General features: G+C 40.3%; 1 protein-coding gene across 1 annotated transcript in view; it reads left to right on the plus strand.

Moving 5' to 3' along the window:
* Window positions 1-21822, plus strand: part of LOC146573212 (neuronal acetylcholine receptor subunit alpha-7-like) — a 47431-nt gene that overhangs the window by 6472 nt on the left and 19137 nt on the right. The window contains exons 2-4 of the mRNA XM_085277871.1: window positions 2052-2191; window positions 10694-10738; window positions 16308-16417. Of these exons, the coding sequence (XP_085133997.1) occupies window positions 2052-2191; window positions 10694-10738; window positions 16308-16417 (295 nt within the window). The remainder of the gene's footprint in view (window positions 1-2051; window positions 2192-10693; window positions 10739-16307; window positions 16418-21822) is intronic.

Genomic DNA, 21822 nt, shown 5'->3' on the forward strand with positions numbered 1-21822 from the left:
CATTTCATTATTTTTCTGAAGTCTGCTTTCTTAAGTTTGCTGTACAATAACACATCGCAAGTACACACATACACATACGCATGATATTTCTGTCTTATTGTGAAGGTTTATAGCAAGACAGATTTCATTAATTGCCATGTTGACACCCATTTAGAGATGTATATTATTTGTAGTGGCTCTTTGACAGGTCTCTTTACTGTTCAGCTTGTTTTTTTCTTGGCTCACTTCATTTTACTGACTCTCAACATTTTTGCTGGCTGCCACTTTCAGCCATTATGCAGATTTCCTGTCACCCCAAGATTTAGGAGTGGCCTATCACTCGCCAACACCCTCACTCACAAATGAACAGCTAGATGCCTTTGTTTATTTTTGCCTCATTAGCTAATTAGTCATTCACTCAGTCATTGTCGGTGCACTCACGTCTTGGCTGTCACTTGGTAATTGCTGGAATATGTTAAGACAACATCTAATTTGGACATGGATCACTGGGGAGAGGCAGACTGAGACCTTTTCAACTGTGACTGAAAATGACACTGAAGTAGAGAAGTTTAGAAAATTATCTAATGTCATCCTTTAATGAGAGAAGCTGCTGCTCTAAGGTTTTGGGGAACTCAGAGAGACTGTGAGAGATATGCAACCAACCAGGAATCCTAAAATAAAATATATGAAGTCCATATATTCTTCCACCAATAACTCAAAAGAGCCAATCAGAAGCTTTAAAACAGCTGAAATGGGAAGCCAGTGTTGTTGTTCTGCAGAAGAAGGTATACACTTGATGTTCACATCTGTGTTGCGCACACATTTCTACATGTTAATATAGGAAGAACACAGTCAGGATTTTCATTGTATGTTGCATGGCATTTATTCAAATGCTATGGTAGGAGCCCGAAACAGTAATTATATTGGTACTCTGTATAATTTATGTCATTGTGACATAATCCAAAGTCACCAAACATTATTGAAGTTTTTTCATCAGATTTTTATGTCTTGGTGTTCACTGAACCTAAAGTTATGGCTCTCTTCCATTCGTTTTACCAGAGCCTTGATTGTGTAAATCCCCCCTTGTTCTATATTTATATCAGTTGCTGTCTTTTTCAAAAGCAACACTGCAAGGCATTATAGCACAAAATATTCACATATTCTAAATAATACAGCTGAACTGTGAGATTCAGATTAAAAATTCTAACAAGTATATAATAATGTTCAACACAGGTTTACTTCAGTTTAAGCTTTGACTGTAAAGACTAGTTTGATAACAATAGTGGGTTTTTTGTTTTTGTCTGGTTACACTAACAGATACACACTTAGAGCTGCAACCACCAGAGTCACACTTGAACACAAAAACTGTTTGAAATGTGGACTCAACAGCTGTGTGACATGACAGCTCCATCGATTTGACCATCCATCATCACTCTGCTTACCCTGCTCACCCTGCCTGCTGTGAAAGGGCCTTAACAGCAACTTGGTTAAAGTCACTGCTTTGACCGCCACTCAAAGTAATTATATTTCAAATTACGACAGCAGCACTGATAAAAAAGAATTTTAGCATTGTGGATGTGCGATACCCTCGTGGCTGCCTGGGCTTGCTTTTGCTTGAGGGACTGTGCTGTAATACTTGTAATTGTTCAGTGTAAACCTCTTGATGAGGCATAATGAATACAGGAGAGAAAAAAGGGAAACACAGTCAACACAATTAAAGTTCAATGATTTAATGTGCTCATCACATTCACCTTAGTGCGACTTAATCAGTATTTATTGCAGAATTTGACACTGCATGAACAATGTTGGTTGTAACTGCAATAACAGTGCTGATTAGATTTAATATGGGTGGAGTAACTGTTTGATTGTTTTATAAAGTTACTGGATTGAGTGAAAAAGAAAAAGGATGTGCACAGCAGAATTTAAATTGATCAGTTCCTTGCACCATTGTTCCTTTGGTTTCCTTTGCTAGTTCATTTTCCTCTTTTACCATAGGGCAAATCTGTACAAGTTAAAAAGTGAGTGACTATCTTGCTTCATTTTGGTTATAATTCTCAATTTATTCCCTGCAGTTTGTCATGGTGGAGTGTACCAGAGAAAGCTGTATCGTGATCTGATGGTAAACTACAATCGACTTGAGAGACCAGTCCAAAACGACTCTGCACCCATTGTGGTCGAACTCGGCCTCACTTTGCTACAGATTATTGATGTGGTGAGTCTGTGTGTGTTGTGAAGTGCCGAGAATATCTGAAGACAGTTGAAAGAGGATGAGGGTTTTTTTAAGACAAGTTGTACAGCAGCACACTGCCTGCAACAAACACTCATCTCGCAGCCAGTGGCACATAGAAGCCACTGCTGTTAGTTCAGTTTGAGAGGATGATTACTTTTACTGAAAACAACCTTGAGGTTTATTGCCTACCCTAATAACAGGATTACAAAAAGGTGTTGGTCTTCTAATAATGGTTCTTATCTCTTATTAGAATCAGAATACTTCATTAATCCCAATCCAAAATAATGAAAAATAACAGAATGGGGAAAAAAACAGGGGTAATAGCAACAGGCTGCATGCAGGTCGGTGCAAATGTGCTAAATATTTATCCCAAAAGATTGATTACGTGAATCTTTTCCAACTTATACTTGAAAATGAAGCAATAGCATTCCTTGATTAAATAAAAACGTTTTCTCATCTATTTGTCACTTTCTTTCCATACCTCCCTTGCCCAGCGTTATATGTGTTTTGGGCTTATAATGCTGTCTTACTTTGTGAAACTTGAGGCATGTCTTTTAGGCTTTTTTATATTGAAGGTATTTCATCTTTCTTTATGCATCTTTTGTACTTCTTTAAAACTGTGAAGTTGAATTTCAAACTATTATTCCCACAGTGTCAAACTCAGTCAAGGGGGAAAAATTAAAGATTGACATGCTGAAAATGCTAACCATATCCTAACTAAAGGCAGTATAGAGTGCCTCTCTAGAAATTCCTGTAGAAGGTTTTCAAGGTAAAACTTATCTACAGTGTCAAACACTGTCAGTTTTCAGTTTGTTGTTTTTGAAAACAACAATAAAGATCAAATATTGTAAGATATTTTAATTTCGTCTTCAGCTATTTTCTCTTTAAAGAACTCTGCTCTTCTATGCTATGCTAAATTGCTGCTTATATTTGTCACCAGAAATAGGAGAAATAACCTCTAAAACAGAGGTTAGAAGGTTTCATAATGGTGACTCAGCCTAAGAATATATTATTACTTGACAATTTTTAAAATTGTTTTGTCACCTCAAACACTTATTACCCCAAAGCATCATTATATTAAATTAGAGCTGATTAACAATGTCATCATGTCTTCCTAACTAGTCAACAAGCTAAGGCATATGGAAAAATATAATTCGAGTGCTCAACAGACAGATTTAGTTATTTTTGACTGCATATTTCGATCCCAGACAACATTTGCCAGCCTGAATACTTAATTAGCCACCTAACATTAGCTGGTTGCCACTCCTTTAAACACTTCCTGCACAACACAATACAATACCTGTGTTTGTCTTCTTCATTTTATGGATATCATTTGAAGTGGTACCCTGAGAGAAAAGCTTGACTTAAAGCATCCATTCTTATTTTTGTGTCCTACATTTTATACCCACAAACACACACCCATACACACACCATTTAGCTCAACAAGGCACAATCCTCCCTTTCTCTGACATTCTTCACTCTTTTTAATGTTAAACCCACAACTCTTAAATTGACACTTCTGTGGTTTGAGTAGATTTTCTGTCACATCTCATATTTTGCTCCTTCAGTGTTTGCTCTACACTCAGTCAAGTGTTTCCTCCTGTTCCCCATCTCATACACCTACTCTTGCACAAAAACACACAAACCTCCTGCCTTCTGGCCCTACCACACAGCCAGGGCACTCAACCAAAAAAGCCAAGCTGACACCCTGTCACTTCCCAGAGTCAGCCCTGTGACAAGACATGAGGTTTCCTCATGATAACTACATGGTGGTACAGTAAATCTCATACACTAGACTCCTATTCTAATTCTATTGTTAATATGAAGTCTCAAACAGCGCACACTAAAAACATTTTAATGCATTTTAGATCTTGAGCTTCCATATGGAGAATCAGAACCAAGCAGCTTCCACATGGAATCTCTGAAGAACTCGTCACATAGTTACATGACTACAAATTTCTTTTCTTTTAAAACTATTTTATAGTTATTGTAGTTTATGTTATGTAAATATGTATAGTGTGCATGTATGTGCATGTACACTGAACAAAAATATAAACGCAACACTTTTGTTTTTGCTCCCATTCCCCATGGGATGGACGTAGAGACCTAAAATTCATTCCAGATACACAATATAACCATCCCTCCCAAACAGTGGTCACAAATCAGTCCAAATGTGTGGTAGTGGGCACATCTGCTATATTGAGATAATCCATCCCACCTCACAGGTGTGCCACATCAGGATGCTGATCTGACATCATGAGTAGTGCACAGGTGTACCTCAGACTGCCCACAACAAAAGGCCACCCTGGAATGTGCAGTTTTGTCTCACAGCAAAATGCCACAGATGCCACAAGCAATGAGGGAGCGTGCAATTGGCATGCTGACAGCAGGAATGTCAACCAGATCTGTCGCCCGTGCATTGAATGTTCATTTCTCAACCATAAGCCGTCTCTACAGGCGTTTCAGAGAATATGGCAGCACATCCAACCGGCCTCACAACCGCAGACCTCGTGTAACCACACCAGCCCAGGACCTCCACATCCAGCAGGTTCACCTCCAAGATCGTCTGAGACCAGCCACCCAGACAGCTGCTGGAACAATTGGTTTGCACAACCAAACAATTTCTGCACAAACTGTCAGAAACCGTCTCAGGGACGCTCAACTGCATGCCCGTCGTCCTCATCGGGGCCTTGACCTGACTCCAGCTCGTCGCCGTAACAGACTTGTGTGGGCAAATGCTCACATTCGATGGCATCTGGCACGTTGGAGAGGTGTGCGCTTCACGGATGAATCATGGTTCACATTGTTCAGGGCAGATGGCAGCTGAGAATGTCCCAGTTCTTGCATGGCCAGCATACTCACCGGACATGTCACCCATTGAGCATGTTCGGGATGTGCTTGACCGGCGTATACGACAGCGTGTACCAGTTCCCACGAATATCCAACAACCTCGCACAGCCATTGAAGTGGAGTGGACCAACATTCCACAGGCCACAATTGACAATCTGATAGACTCCATGCGACGATGTGTTGCACTGCATGAGGCAAATGGTGGTCACACCAGATACTGACCGGTTCTGGGTCCCCAGACCCCCAATAGCGCAAAAAACTGCACATTCCAGGGTGGCCTTTTGTTGTGGGCAGTCTGAGGTACACCTGTGCACTACTCATGATGTCAGATCAGCATCCTGATGTGGCACACCTGTGAGGTGGGATGGATTATCTCAATATAGCAGATGTGCCCACTACCACACATTTGGACTGATTTGTGACCACTGTTTGGGAGGGATGGTTATATTGTGTATCTGGAATGAATTTTAGGTCTCTACGTCCATCCCATGGGGAATGGGAGCAAAAACAAAAGTGTTGCGTTTATATTTTTGTTCAGTGTATGTGCATGTATGTGTGTTTGTGTGTTGGTTGTTTATGTATTGTTGTGCTGTTAGATGGCTTGATAAATAATGAATAAGCTGGCAAAACCAGATGAATTAATGCTTACTGGGCATCTGTAAATAATGTAAACCTTGCTGTGTCTGTGTATATGTATGTGAGTATAATTGCAATGTGTGTGTAATATGGCCTTTGATTCCTCCATCTGCTCCTGGGTAACTCTCTAACCATGGAAATAGGGCAGGTTGATGCCCACTGGGTCCACTGCCATGAATAATGCCATACACAGACAGACTGATGGACAACTGGTAACCATATAGTTTAAAGTGCCACCATGTGTCTCATGCACCTTATTAGGAAACCAGTAAAGTTCATTGCAGATATGTAACAAAGTATATTTAATTGAGGACAACACATATATACCCTGTCATTCTTTTGAGTTTCTCTTTTACCTCTGAGTGAACAACTATGAATGAGAAATAAATATTTGCAATTTTACTTTACCGCACATTTATACTTGAATACTATAGGTGTTGCGTTCTTAACTGATTAGGGTTTTACATTAAAAAATAAATAAAATTAAAAAAAAAAAACATGTACTATGACATTATTATAAATTTAAATATGAAATCAAATAAATAATGAGCTCTAATCCGGCTATCAACATTAAATTTGCACAATCATCGTATTGCCTCAATGAAGATGATTCAGTGATAAAATATAACAGTCACAATTTTGATGTACCATGGCCAGTTCCACTGTTAAAAACTCATCTGCAGGATTTTTGCCAAAAACGCTTCATTGAAGACACATTCTCAACAAGTTTTTGTTATAAAAACATACTTTCACACAATGAGAATTTGCTGTGGTGATAATTTTAAAAAATATTAATACTAGTCATAAATGCTTAAGTAAACCATTTTGAATACTACTTCTTCAGTTGCCAAGTATGCTCATGCTACATTCAAAGTAAGATGGAAGTCTGTTTGCTTTGGGATAATAGTATTACTTAACAACTCTGGAGGAAGATTCTTGACTCTTGAGGAAGATTAAAATAGTCAGAAAAAATGCTTGTAACAGATGTTTCTTTGCACAAGAGCAGGCACTTCTTTGCTTCTGCTCATGTTTGATTCAATCAACCCTGAGATATAAAGTATCTGCAGAGAAATGCTCCTCTTTCAGATAAACTGATGCATTGCAGCAGAAGCATGACCGTATCCATTGACCTGTATATAAAAGAACGAATTTTCACTATTCTTTGTCCCGATGAAGCTCTATTATTCAAAGAAACTGATGGGAAATATAAAGTCAATGCAAGTACATGAAGCACAATAGAGTTTTCTAAGAAGATATTATTTATTTCAGATTTTAGAATTTGTTGTCTTCCCTGTTTGGTGATTCTCTATCTTTGAAATATTGATCCTTTCATCTGGATTGGAAGAAAAAGAGGTAGGAAGTTATCCTATTGTTCCAAGCTGGGGATATAACTGAATGAATTCCACAGATGAAATCCTCTTTCTGGGGGAAAATGCACATGAAGATTTCAAACAAAGAACTATTTCATATGTGTATTACATTTTTCAGCCTTGAATGCTATATCGCTTGCAGTGAAATACAGATAAAGAGCTGTTATTAAATGCAAGTGTCCATCAAGCACAGCCTACAAAAACCAATCACAGTAGATTTATGAAAAGATTAGAGTGTTTATAGCGGGTGTCACAGAGCTGATATTGCAGCTCAGTGAAATCTCACAAAACACCAAAAAAAGGGAGGTCAGCCACAAAATAGAGCAAAAACACAGCAACCTTAAAGCAAAGCCAGGTCTCCAAAACTGTACATTAGGTTGCACACCAGAGGGACATAAAATGTTTCTTTGTAATGTATACAATAGAAGGCTGTTCCATTTCAACTGTGGAGAAGGAAGCCTGTTTAAAAGAAGCAGAGATTAGAAAGGACAGGTGGAGATAAGATTGTAGTTTGGGGGGAGTTAGGGAGGAATTGAGGAGGCAGAGGGATAGGGGGATGTAAACTGTGAGAATCGATTTTCACTACAAAGAGAAGTAAAAGCAGTGCTTTGCTTGGCTTGTCGCTGATGACACAAAGTTAAACCTTTGGAAAACTGTGGTAGTTGATTATACATCCTGATAATCATGACGGAGAATGTTAATGAAATTCGATGTTGTATGGTGTGTGCTGCTACATTTACAATTTAGAATAAGAATAAAACTGGTAACTGTAAAAAAAAATCTCATTTACTTACATTGTTTTTTTTTAATTGAGGTGACCACAATCCTGAGTGTGTGTGTCTATGTATAGTAAGTATGTTCAGAATTTCCATTATATACCTATGTGAAAAAAAATCCTCTTTTTAGTGAAAGACTGAAAAAAAAACATGTAGAGACAGGGTAGCATAGTCTACAGAATTGTATTTTGTCAAGACCAGTATCCTACACATTATAACTTCCTTTTTTTGCGTATGACTTAGGTTTAGTTATGAATTCATGAATTCCTATGTAAGTGCATTTTCACAAATGCACTTGTGCCCTGACCTTTTTCAAGATATTACAGAATGTAGCTGCGTGTAAAAAAGCAAGTGTCCAACCTTATCAGATCAGATATTAGACAGTTTTGCCATCAGCCCCTTAGTAGAAAGTCTGTGTAATATATGATTGTACTGCATATGAGAATAGGTGAATCACTGCATGCATTTGCTTGCTCCTTGCAGGATTCTTTATATGCAAAATATGTTTTAATTGATTTATATTGGTAAACACAAGGACACGATTCTCTTCTTTGTCAGTTGCCTATTTTATATGGTATATTTACTTTAATTTACTTTAGTTCTAGTGTAAATGAGCATCTGTAAATGCTTTGTTAATACATTTATTGTGCCTTTTTATTGAAAATAGAAAATCATGGTTGCCAATATTAAGTGCACTGGCAGTAGCTTTTAAATTTTGAGTTAGATTTTGGAGGGCCAAGTGACAGGTATAATTTTCAACACGTCCTGTGATTGCCCTGGGGTGTCTCTCTGTTAGGATATGCCTGAAACACTTCACCTAGTAGGTGCCCAGTAGGCATCCTAGTCAGATCCCTGAACCACTTTAGCTGGATCCTTTGGATACTGAGAAGTAGCTGCTCTACTATGACCCCTTTCTGGCTGAGCTCCTCAACCAATCTCATAGTCTGAGCCCAGAGGAAACTCATGGCCATAGGTGAGAGTAGGAACATAGATTGTCTGGTAAGCTGGCAGCTTTCCTTTCACGCTCAAGTCACTCTTCACAACAAACAGATCTGTACAGCAGCCACGTCAGTGCTGACACTACAACAATCAGTCTGTCAGTCTCTGACTCCACTCTTGGGGTAACAACTCATCCTTCTAGGTGCATTACCCATTTCTGGCTGAGAACCATGGCCTCAGACTTGTTTTTGTTATATTTTAATCCTACAGAGAGGAGATCCTGAGGCCACCAAACCAGAAACCTTGCTCTACTTGCCTGCAAATAGAAAGTCTGTACACAAAAGTTGTGAACAGGATCAGTGACAAAGGACAGTTTTGCTCAAATAAAGGACTTAAAATACCCTCAAACATCCTCCAAAATTATTGTGAAGAATATGTCAACGCCTCTCTAAAACAATTTAATGGAAACATTATCAAAGTACTATTTACTGTTTGACTACCGTTTTTAGATTATACTATTAGGCAAGCAATATTCAACAGAGGGGATATATGTGACAGTGATTCATTTCTAGTATTTCAAATCTATTTAGCAGTAAAATATAGAATCAAAGTTTACAAGCTACTGTATACATCTTAAAGAAGGGTTTTCCTAACATCTCAATGAAAATCAAGAATCATTCCAAGCAAATATTTCAGTGTACACGTGGTCTCCCAACTAATGTTTAAAGATAGTCTTAAAAACATCTGAAGGTGACCTGTAAGGTCATATCTAACCATACTTCACCACTTGGACTGTTTCACAAAATAAGAAATCCTGAACATCCAGAGGGAGAAAAATAAAAGTAAAAGCGTGAAAGAGTCTGATAAGACAGAAAACTGTTCAGAAGCTTAGTTCTGACAAACAGAGAAAAATAGAGAGTACAGTAAATTGATTTCATGATTTTATCTCAGTAACTTTAAAGGGAAAGTTTTGAAAGGGTTGAAATAACTGTATTATTCCAGCTTCAGTCATGGGTAGAAGATAATGTGATAAGTCACTTCAATGAATCCATGAATGTTAAAAAGGGGCTATTCAATGAAGAAACACAGCACGAGATCATCCAGTTACCCACAAGCAGCTTGCAAGTGTTTCAGATCCAAGGCAGTGATAAAACATGAACCCAATGTATCAGTAATAACACAAGGAGCAAAATGTGCTGCTGTCATGTAGGATTTCACAAAACAGACTCTAGTTCATTCACATCTCAGTTTCCCCCCTGCATTGTTCCTGTCTCTCTTTATCCAATACTACTACTACTACTATTTCTTCTATGACTTGCTTTGTTGAAGCATCTCTGAAATCAGTTTTCTCTGAATATTTTTTGCATTTATTGCTCTCACTCTCATCTCACTACTTCTAGAATCATAAAAGAATCAACAGCCATCCTCTCTGTTTTTCTCCATCTGAACATTTGACCATGAGTTGGACTTTAGGAGCTTCTGTGTATTTATACTTTCACAATATGGATAGAAATGGCTGTATGCTCATCTCTTTCTTGAAAAGCACTCACCCTGTCTATTGTCAATGGAAATTGTTGCTTGACCCTGTTTCTTTATTATTTTTACTTCTGTTTAAAATATTGATATATGTTACTTCTTTGACGTGGCAATGGAAAAACCTTGTAAATAAGAGAATGCTGAAAAAGTACATCATTGTCATTCAGTTAGCCGGCAGCTCAGACTCGTATGAGATGCTGTTTGACTTCATTGCCAATCTGTCTCATTATTGTGCCTTATGTTTACCAGAATTGAATAATTTCTTTCTTTCTTTTTTTTTTACTCTTGCCCTGTAGAATATTGTCATTTACTATCTGCCTGCACCCATGTCAACTCACTGCTGATTATTCTCTCCGTCTCCTTTTGTTCCCCTCCAGGATGAAAAGAACCAAGTGTTGATAACAAATGCCTGGCTGCAGCTGGTACGTCTCACTTTTAAGTCCTTTTTTGTGTGATCACTGCACAATAATTGTCGTTTAGTATATTTTTGGAAGCCATATGTGGGCTGTGTCATTCATATTTTCAATAAGTGTACACATCTGACTGCTCTTGAAGGCATAGCACAAGCTACAACCAATAACCTTTTGTTTTTAACAAAAACAATTTCTGGGAACAAACAAGAAACAGCACGATGCAGTTTTATGGCAGACATCTTTAACTGCCAAGTATAAAGGAAAAATTATGTTAAGATGGATCACAAAGGATAATATGATATTATATAATATTTAATAATAGCATGGTATCATAAGGCTATTTATTGTCAGCAATATAGCAGGGGAAGGTGATAGAAATATATTTTCAAAGATATTCTTTCAGGACTCAAGATTTAAAACACTGGGTTACTTTATTTTGCTGTTTAAGCTTTTCTATTTTACCTTTGTTTTACTCTTAAAAATTATATCTGATTTGACATTCTCAACATTTAAAATACAAATTTTAAATCTTGGTTCCTAAAGCCACAGAAAAATCAACATCCTCCTCAACTAATACAGTCACACACTAAAATACAAAAAATAGTGCCGTTCCTACAGACAGGTGACAAAGAAAGACATTACTTTTTAAGTTTTTAGGCCACTACATGCCAGTCTCTGGGATATTCCTGGACTTATCAGCATTCCCATATTCCCAAAGATATTCTCCCACTTTATATTTTGATAATGGTAGGCGGCGTCTGTCTAACACATCAATCCAAAATCAGTTCAGCTGGGTTGAGTTCTAGTGACTGTGAAGTGACTCACATCCATTTCATACACATCAAACCACTGAACCATAAACCCCTAGTGTCTTGTGGATAGGTTCGTTGTCAGCTTGTCCAGGATCACTGCCGTCAGCACAGAAAAATGTCATCATAAATTTGACCACTCAGAACAACTTTGTATTGATCTGTATTTATCGTGTTCCTTAAGGAGGTAAGTGGACCAATCCATGCTAACTAAATACTGCCCAAAGCATAACTGCTACACAATATCTTCATTGTAGAGAGTCAACAGTTCAGGTTTTTACTTTGTTGTGGTGTAGAGGTATTTAATACAAAATATGTAGATTCCTGTTAAAAGTCCATCTGTGAGACTCACCTTTACTGAAAATAACTTGCACTAAGTTGAAGTAATTGTTTCCTGTATGACTTCATTAGTCTCTCATGTCATTGTGGGACAAATTTGATATTGTTGATATATTCTATTTTTTTTTTTTTAGTTAATTGAGGTTTGCAGATATTCGTTAATGCTGAACCCTCCATGGTGGCTGTTAGTCAGGAGGTAGGACAGGTCATATACTAAAAAGAAGGTTGGTAGGTTTGATCCCTGGTTGCACCAGTCTGCTAGAGTATACTTGAATGAGTTACTGAACACTGAGTTGCTCTTGATGAGTTCATCGGAATATGAATGTAAGACAGAAAACACTAAGATGTAGAAAAAAATGGTTGTATGAATGTGCGTTTGAATGAGACATGCTGTATACAGAGCTTTGAGTGTTCAAACAGGCTAGAAAGGTACTACATAAGAACAACTCCACTTATCTATCCTAAGCACTGCCACATTTTAGATTGTTGTCTGGACTTTGACTGAGCCATTACCCATTGTGGATTTCATGACTGCAAGTTGTCCAAGTCCTTTGGTTTCAAAACAAGTCCAAATCAGTATCCCTCCACTATTGTGCTTGACAGCTGGCATGAGGTGTTTGTACTGTATGTTGTGTTGGTTTTTTTGCCAAATGTGGATTAGGAACTTTATGGTCACACATCTCCACTTTGATCTCAAGTTTCCTAAAAACATTGTTACAAAGGCCATTTGGCTTAAACCACAAACTTAAGCTGCTGCTGTGTTCTTTTTAGAGAGGAGAGCTTTATCTTGGCAAACATTCCAAACAAGACATGCTCTTTACAAGTCCTTAACATTTAATATGTTAACTGAGGCCGGTAGCATCTGAGATGCAGCTCTTAGGTTTTTTTGCAATTTCTCTGAGCATTTCTTGATCTGACCTTGCGGTAAATTTACAGGCACATCCATTCCTGGGGAGGCTGCATGTGTTAGAATATGCCTGAATGCTCTAAACCAGCAAACTGCTAAAACCGTTCAAATCTATTTGATAAGTAGCACCTGTCTTTTAATTCCCATGTAAGCAGTAAGGGTGTACTTTGTTTTCACATTACTCTATGCAGTCCAGTCAAAACATTGCATGACTGTATGTGTGAAGGGAAACATGGATTAGACTGTTGACTTAGGTTGCAGGTTGCAGCAAATGCCACACTATCTGTGGTAATTTTGTTTGCATATATTTCCAAGCACTACTTTCATAATTTCTTTAAAAACTTTGCATTGCTTCAACACAGTCCACCAAAACCTGTGTGTGGTTGCTATGCTGTTGTCAGACAAATTCCTATCTCTTATCCACTTAAATAGAATTTCTATATCAGAATAGAAACTGGCAAAGAAGTAAATAGCATAAAAAATATGGATTGCAGCGTTTAGTAGCTCTAGGAAAAGTGTTACATCAAACCAGGTAGGTACAACAGTCTCATTATAACAACAGCCACACTCAGAAGATCCCATTAAGTATGTCACAGCCGTCACGTTGAGTTGGCTGCTGCCTACCTTACAAGTTGAATAAATCAATTATTCAGGAAGCCTCCTCTTTAATACTGGTATCTACTATGGTTCAGTGGCTCAAGGGGGCTTTGCAGACATTGCAATTTTTGAGAGAGACCTAAGATTTACATTAACCAGCTCATACAAAGTCAGCCAGACAGTCAAAGAAAGGACAAGTTTGGGATTACAGGTTTATCAGTCAATGATTGTTCTACATTCAGATGTGACTGAAATACTCAGCACTGAAAATAAAAAACAAATAAACAAATAAAAATAGTGTATCTGAAATTGTGTTATTGTTAACAATCCATTGATTATGAAACCAACATTTTGTAGAATATTTATATAGTAATATGGCCATTGCAGTGCAAATAAAATCAATTCACCCTTGCAAATAACGAAAATCAGATTAGTGCTACATTTTCAATTACCTCTGTTACCTCTTTGGATTTGCAGTTGACTCACATGTGTCATATATGAATTTGAAGAAAAAAAATCAGCCTTTCATACTCTCAAATTAGTGATGCTGTCTTGAATTTATGTTATGCAACTCCATACCTATTCTTAGACAGCTGTTACCTTACATAGCTTTCAGTCCTCCTCATCTGTTCCTGACAGACTACAAAGTTAGTGAGCTGTGATTAGTTCTGTTGGCTGTTAGTTGTGTGTTTCCAGCCAATGAACATGAAAAGAAGCACCAAACCGCCAAGGCCCACAGATGACAAGTGTAGTGATTAAGTCATTAGCTGCGTGAGTGCAGACATATGCAGCAGGCCCATTTGAGATGGATGGAATATCTTTGAAATCATTTTCTATTGTATATTTAACTGACAGATGGTGTGGAAACATGCTGACAGTCACAAGGACTAAACCTTTTAAGTGGAAGAAAAAAAACACTATAAAAATACATGCATGCACATATACATACACACAAACAGATGATCCCAAATATACTGTTGCTACTTTAGCTCTGGGGATTTTTGTTGGTACATGAGGAATTTGCCCTGTGCTTTCAGCAATTGAATGCCTCCACCATATATTTATATACACACCATATAGCTTTCATGCAGCAAAAACACATCCAACTCATTGGAGCATGGAAAAACTATGTCTTGTAGTGTCTGTCACTCGGATGTTAGCAGCAGATTCTTTGATTGCTGCAAGTAGTGGGACAAGACCTCAATGGACTGGGTGTGACAGACTAATTTATGGATTTTATTAAGTCTGAATACACTTGGTCAAGCCACTCCTAAGCCGATTTTTTTATAATGGCGAAGCACTGTATCCTGTAACCACCTTCGCCGTGAGTAAATGTGCTTGCCATGTAATGTTTGGGTGAATGGTCTGTCCACATGAATACCCTGACAACTAGATTTCCAAACAGTGAATTGTATTGTAAAGACATGCTCAATATTGTGGTTAATCTGGGTAACACGTGTGCTTGCACACAGATTTAGAAAAAAGCATAATACTAGCATACGTTTAGATGCCAGGATGAATGCCAGTATTTATACCACTGTGGATCATATATCATCATGCTGTGCATTACAAGTAATGAAAATAAGCACAGAAGCAACACATATCACACTCACTCTTTGTGTTTTTGAACCCTTTGATGCTGTGTTCAGTTAGCTGAATACTGGCAGGCTCAAATGGGACTGCACATGGTTAGTGCCAACAACTGCTGGCCTGGCAACGTTTCTGTGCCAAGCTTCATTATCAGAGTTAGAGACAAAGTAGAAGAGCCAACAGCTGTATTAGTCTGTGTGAAGAGGAAATATTTGACTTCTAATGGGTTGAAGCTGTCCTCTTGTTAAGGACTTAAAAAGCTTCTTATCTGCAAACAGAGGAGTATCTAATACAGCAACACTTTACTAGAAGTACTTAAAAATCTTGTGGTAGTTTTACAGTGATTTGACAAAGAAAAAAAATCCATAGCAAACATTTTGAATATCATATTCAAAATGTTTGAGTGGAAAGTAGAATTCTGTATTATAGCGACAACCTTCGGTCCTTCTTTGCCGCTTCTGCAGAACGTAAAGTTTCTGACTCGTGCTCTTGTTAAGTCTCTTGGATGCCTTCCGATAGCAAAAAACGAGGCGAAGGAAAGAAGGTGCAAAACATTTATTTTCCTTACAAATCGAAAGGTACAAAACAAATGCCTCTGGTGGGAGCTCCGTTTATATTCCCTTTGTGTTACAACAAAAGATAACATTAAAACGGCGACGATCAGAAAACTGTTGCTCCACGTCCTGCTTGCTTACCTAACCTTTTACCCACACCCCTCCGCATGCGGGCCAAATACACACCCCCTTTACGACATCTACCAACACTTTACAACAACAACAGACTAACAAAGCAGGATTAATTTATGGAGCACAGCATATTACATTATAACCTAAAATGATCAAGATTATAATAAAAACTTAAAGATCATGACAAATACTTAAATATGGCATGATGTAACTGAGTAAAATATTGGCCTGGACTTGGCTCCAACATCCTGTACACCCTCATCCTCTAGGATCTGCTATAGAAAATCTATCTACAATAACTATTCTTGGTTAATCACCAAACTTTTCAGATCAGTTGAGATGAGGATTCAAATACCATGTGAAACATAAATTAATATCAATGCACATAAAACAGATGGAAATTCCAGCTTATCAGTGGATTTCTTCCTACTGCAGTTTCTGATACTTTTGGTCATTCAAGGGTAAAGCAATAATATGCATGGATATAGTTTCAGTAAAAAATGCTATGAAATACCAGTGATGTGATATATATGCAACTGTACCACGAATATATAGGGTGGGAAAAAGTTTCCTTCACATGTCACTTTTGTTGACCCTCCACTTTTCCATTGCCTTACATAATTTTTTCTAATTTGACACTTTGTTTTCAGCATTGGACAGACATTTACCTCTCATGGAACCCAGACAGCTACCCTGGGGTTCAGAATCTCCGTTTCCCTTCAAATCTAGTGTGGGTCCCAGATATTCTTCTGTACAACAGGTATGTTACATTCTCATCTTTTTGAGTTGGTCTTATCAGGCTAGTGATTGGGTCACTTCATTGCTTTCCAGTAACATTTGTTCATTTATTTTACTGATTAGAACCATGCTCATCTAGCAGATCCAACTATAAGTTAATATATAGATCTTCTAATACCATTAGAAGAACATGCCTTGCTCAAATGGCTTTTAACTATTTCAACCGGAAACAGAAAAAAATCTTCTTTAACAAACAAACAAACAAAAAACTATTCTGACTTTTGACAACTTAAAACTGAATACAATTTGATATATACTTTTTCCATTATCAGTCATAAAGGACTGAGAAAAGAAAATTGTGTTTTTGGACAGAGCGTTCTCACTCCCGAGGCGTAACATGTCGACGTTTTGTCACGTCCCGCGGCGTTCCTGAGGAACGCGAAAGGAGACCTTCGGCGTTCTTATGGTACGCGGCGGGTTATGGCTGGAATCCAGTGCAATGACGCTCCCGCGGGAGTAGACGTTCCAGCCCTGTATTCCAGCCCTAAACCTAACCTTATCCCTGGCCCTGACCATAACCTTATTCCTGACCTTAACCAGGACTTTAATGTTAAATAGCGTGTTTCTAAGCGAACATGTGTAGGTTCAGTCCAGACGGTTCTCATATTTCCTCTTTTTCCGAGGTCGTCATTTAGGAACGTGGTGGGTAGCCGAAAACGTAATATGGTGACGATTTGTCACCTAGCGTAAAATGTTACGCTTTGGGAGTGAGAACGGGTTGTTTTGGAGCTTGCAGAAGCCAAAACTTGAAAGCCATCTTCTGGCTAAAATGTCAATGTGAAGGGTAAAAAACACAATTTTGAAATGACAGCAAATCAATAATCATGACTAGAATTTGTTAGTCCAATTTTGGTAATTAGCAATTTATTTTACCATGTTAAAATACTTATTCATCAATTAATTGGCTACAACAGTAATATAAAAAGCTTACAAACTATTTCAGACCAAATTAAGTAAAACATTTCATAATGTCTTTTCAAACGTAGTTTCTCAGGCAATAGTTGCTAAATTTACCCATTATATAATTTGCAGTCCATGGGCATGACAACTTACACAGTTCTTGGTATTTCACCATTTTGTATTTAAAATTGTTCACATGGTAAAGTGTAGTGAATTAGAGTGGGTATTTAATAAAGTGTACTGACTTTAAGCAAATGATAAGGACAGGCAACCCACATTACAAAACCTCCACTTTGCTGTTAATTACATCATACTGCCCACTAGAATAATCAACACTGTTTCCTCAAATTGATTTTTACCATTTAATTTTTCATTAGATTTCATTATATATTTTGGTTTTTACATTTTCTCTCTTTCGCCATTCTTCTTCTATGTAGAAAAATATGCTTTCTTTTGTGAATGGACACAACACTACATTGCCATGTATCTGTGTATCCAAAAACACAGCAGAATGAAAGATTCTATAGATGAAATATCACTCTGCTTACAGTATCATTTAATTAAATGATCGAGCCAATTCCCTCTTTGGGGAATAAACCATAACTCCTTTTAGGCTTTGCATCTGTTTCCAGTAACAGCATAGGACTCTGACTACTGAAAGCACTGTGCCAAGTGGGTAAAATTGCCAGTGCTTTGGCTAGTTTGAAAACTAATAACGATTCAAGCTTCAGAAGAATAGAGAGAATTTAAGCTATATTCTGTACTACCTTTATTTATTTGGAGAATTCTTCTCTTCTCTTAATTCCATGTTTTAGGCCCTGTCACCGTGGTTGTAGATGAGGTTCAATTCAATAATGAACCACAGGCTCTTGGAAACATCCATCTGAACAAGCTCATTTCTTCCTTTATCAAAGAATTGGGCTTTAATAGCACAAAGGGGAAATAGTCTGTCTCTTGAACACTGGCTCACTGGCTTCTCTGATACAGAGGTCAATAGAACAGAACCTCTTTTCTTTCAGCATATTTGGCTGGACATGAGGCTCCTGTGCTCATTGTCCTGCTTGGCTAGATTGAAGAAATACAAAGCGCTTGGGCTGCTTTCACAATGTCGTCTAGATCTGGTCAGATTTAAGAAGAATTCAAGCACCTCACATTACTGCCAGTGACTGACTTGATCATTTTCCAGAGTCCTTTGCATTTTGACCTTTTCTGTGGCACCAGTGTTGTCCTCAAACATAACCTGATTTTAGACTTTTATAACATATACTGACAGCTGCCTACACAGTAAACAAATAACACAGAACATTTACCCTTTTGCAAAACAGCTGTGACATAATAAAAATCAACAGCAACAGCAACACCCAGTGTGCCTCTGTGGGGCACATCAATCATGATTTTGTCTACAAGCATTTGCTGAGAAAAATAGATAAATAAATAAAGTCAATAAACAGTGAAATAATATTCACTTCAGAGAAGAATTTGGTAGGTGTCTTGAAACACTTAAAATTCCTTTGAAAATTGCAGTAAAATATCTTAGGAGTTGCAACAACATAGACAATTTTAGGAAGGTTTTTTTTTTTTTTTTTTTAATTTATTTTATTGGCCATAGTAAGTAATCGTTACAGTTTAAACTGCAAAGTGGAAGACAGTTCTAGTTCTTACTTAAGGATGTCCACTTGCTAAACATTAATCAAAGAAATGTGCAAGGCAAGGCCACTTGAGGAAACGCTGAAGTGGTATTTATATAGTGCTCCAGTTTATGTGACTAAAACAGACAGCTATGTAATTGTGGATCATTATTAACCTGTCAAAACAGATGATATTAAACAGGGCATCAGCGCTTCACTTAACTCCTTGCAGCAATACACTGCTTCTTGCTTACAAAGAAGTAGACTTGCGATGGGAAAAAGACAACAGGACACAAGATAGAGGTAGATTTGACTCCTGATGTTTCTGTTTCAGCTTCTTTAAGTTGATTAAATATTCTTTCATAAGGGAGAGATAGTGACAGATTTACAGCTTACCTATGACTGAGTGTGTCAGGGCTCGTGTGCGGAGGCGAGGAAGGGATGACCCACATGCAGGACTCGTGGTGCAGAACGAGGTTTATTGAATATGTAGACAACAGATGATAGGATGGATGGCTGGCTGGCTGGACTTAGCGGACTGGTAGACTGGCTGGCTAACTGACTGACTGGACGGAACACACGACAGAAACAACATCATCAATGACCCGACACTGAATGGGTAGAACAGAGGGCTTAAATACACAGACTGGTGATAATGATGATAATGAGGGACCGGTGAGTACACAGCTGAACATAATGAACTAATGATAATGGGAAGAGGATTGAACATAATACACACAGACCAAGGCTAACACAATAAAACAGGAAGTGGAACAGGCAGTAGATAAACAGTGAGTGTGAACTGAAAACACTGGGTCACCGACCCAGGAACCCTGACAGGACCCCCCCCCCTTCAAAGGCCGGCACCCGACGGCCAAACGAAAAAGAACCAGAACAGGGCGGGCGGAGGGGGCCCAGGACAGAGGGACGGAGGCCACACAGAGACAGTTCGGGTGGGCGGCCACGTGGCCCGAGGCGAGACTGTTCCGGTGGACCGACCGTGCGGAAGGCAACGGCGGTGACGTGGACACAGTTCGGGAGGTCGGCAGTGCGGAAGGCAACGGCGGCCAGTCAGGCGAAGGCGGTCCGGAGGCCGGCCGCGCGGAAGGCAACGGCGGCCACTCAGGCGAAGGCGGTCCGGAGGGCGGCCGCGCGGAAGGCAGCGGCGGCGGCGAAGGAGACGGAGCAGTTCAGGGGGCCGGCCGCGCGGAAGGCAGCGGCGGCTCTCCAGTTTTAGGCGTGCTGGCCATGGCCCGGTGGGCACAGGACCAGACGAGGCAGGATCAGGCGAAGCACAGGCCGGAGCTGCAGCAGGCGAAATAAAAGCCAAAGTCGAGGCCGGGCCAGACGAGGACGAAGGCTCCGAGGCCGGGCCAGACGAGGACGAAGGCTCCGAGGCCGGGCCAGACGAGGACGAAGCAGAGCTAGGTGACAGCGAGGCATGAGGCTGGTGCGGTTCCCCTGAACCCCCAGTTGACGAAGAAGGTTGCCGGACGGGCTCCTCGGGCCCTCCAGCCGACGAGGCATGAGGCTGGTGCGGTTCTCCTGAACCCCCAGCTGACGAGGAAGGTTGCCGGACGGGCTCCTCGGGCCCTCCAGCGAAAACGGTCTCAGAACCAGTGGGCACTGGAGCCCCTGGCACACACAGGACAGGGCCAGCGGGTGCGGAAACCCCTGGCTGAGGAACGGCCGGGCCAGCGGGTGCGGAAACCCCTGGCTGAGGAGCGGCCGGGCCAGCGGGTGCGGAAACCCCTGGCTGAGGAGCGGCCGGGCCAGCGGGTGCGGAAACCCCTGGCTGGGCAGCAGGGTAGCTCACAGCAGGCTCTGGGTACTGAACAGGTTGGTGGACGGGCGACTGGGCTACTGGTGACTGGACAGGAGGCGACTGGGCTACTGGTGACTGGACAGGAGACTGAGCTACGGGTGACTGGACAGGAGCGGACTGGAGAGCAGGTGAGTGAACTGACGGGGCTGGAAGCTGAACAGCAGGTGAGGCTGACGACGGAGCTGAGGTTGGTGTGGCTAATGGCTGGGCTACAGACTGAGCTAATGAGGGAGATAAAGCTACAGCCTGAGCTAGTAAGGCCGGTGCCTGAGCAGGGGACACTTCAGCCAGCCTAACCAGGGATAAAGCTAGTGCGTGAAAGGCTGGGTCAGGAGGTGGATGAAGTGGTGGACTGATTAGCTCTTCCGTGCCTCCAGAGCGTGAGGGCACTGGCTGGAGAGCCTCAGCTGAGTCTCTAGGGGGGTCAGACTGGATCCTGGCCGTCCTCAGCCTAGGTGCTGGGACAGGCACGGGAGATGGCTGGACACCAGTCACCCCCACTCGAGAAACCGAAGCGGGTGTGGCGGTAGACTGGGTCACAGCTGCCCTCCTCCTGGGAGCTGGCACTGGTGTGGGGGTAGACTGACTGACGGGAGTGGAGATAATGACTGGGTGTGTGATGTTAGCAGGTTTATTGGGGATTGTTCTGGTTTTCCTGCCACCACTATTTACAGTCTTTGGGAGAGCAGAGCAGAACAAATCTTCCCAGTCCACAGAATCTTCCAGGAGGGAAACATCCCACGAATCAGAGATGGGGTTATTGTGCGTTTTGAGTGAATAATCAGATGGTGAGTGCGAAAAACAGTCACTGGAGCTCACCATCGGGAGTGGCTGAAAGTGGTCCGTTTTATGGCGGCGTGTGCGCCGATTTCTCCGGGAGGAGGAAGCGGGCGGGGTACACGTCCGAGCCTCTGGCACGGGAGCCTCTGTTGAGCCGAGGTGGAAGACGGAGCCGCTGTGCCGTGGCGAGGTTGAAGGTCCGGTGAATGAGGCAGGTGATGTGTGAGCGTGGAG

The sequence above is a fragment of the Mchenga conophoros genome, linkage group LG6, assembly GCF_057382185.1.
Source record: "Mchenga conophoros isolate Kocher_MC1m ecotype Shallow Benthic linkage group LG6, M_conophoros_male_GT1.1, whole genome shotgun sequence".
Taxonomy (NCBI): domain Eukaryota; kingdom Metazoa; phylum Chordata; class Actinopteri; order Cichliformes; family Cichlidae; genus Mchenga; species Mchenga conophoros.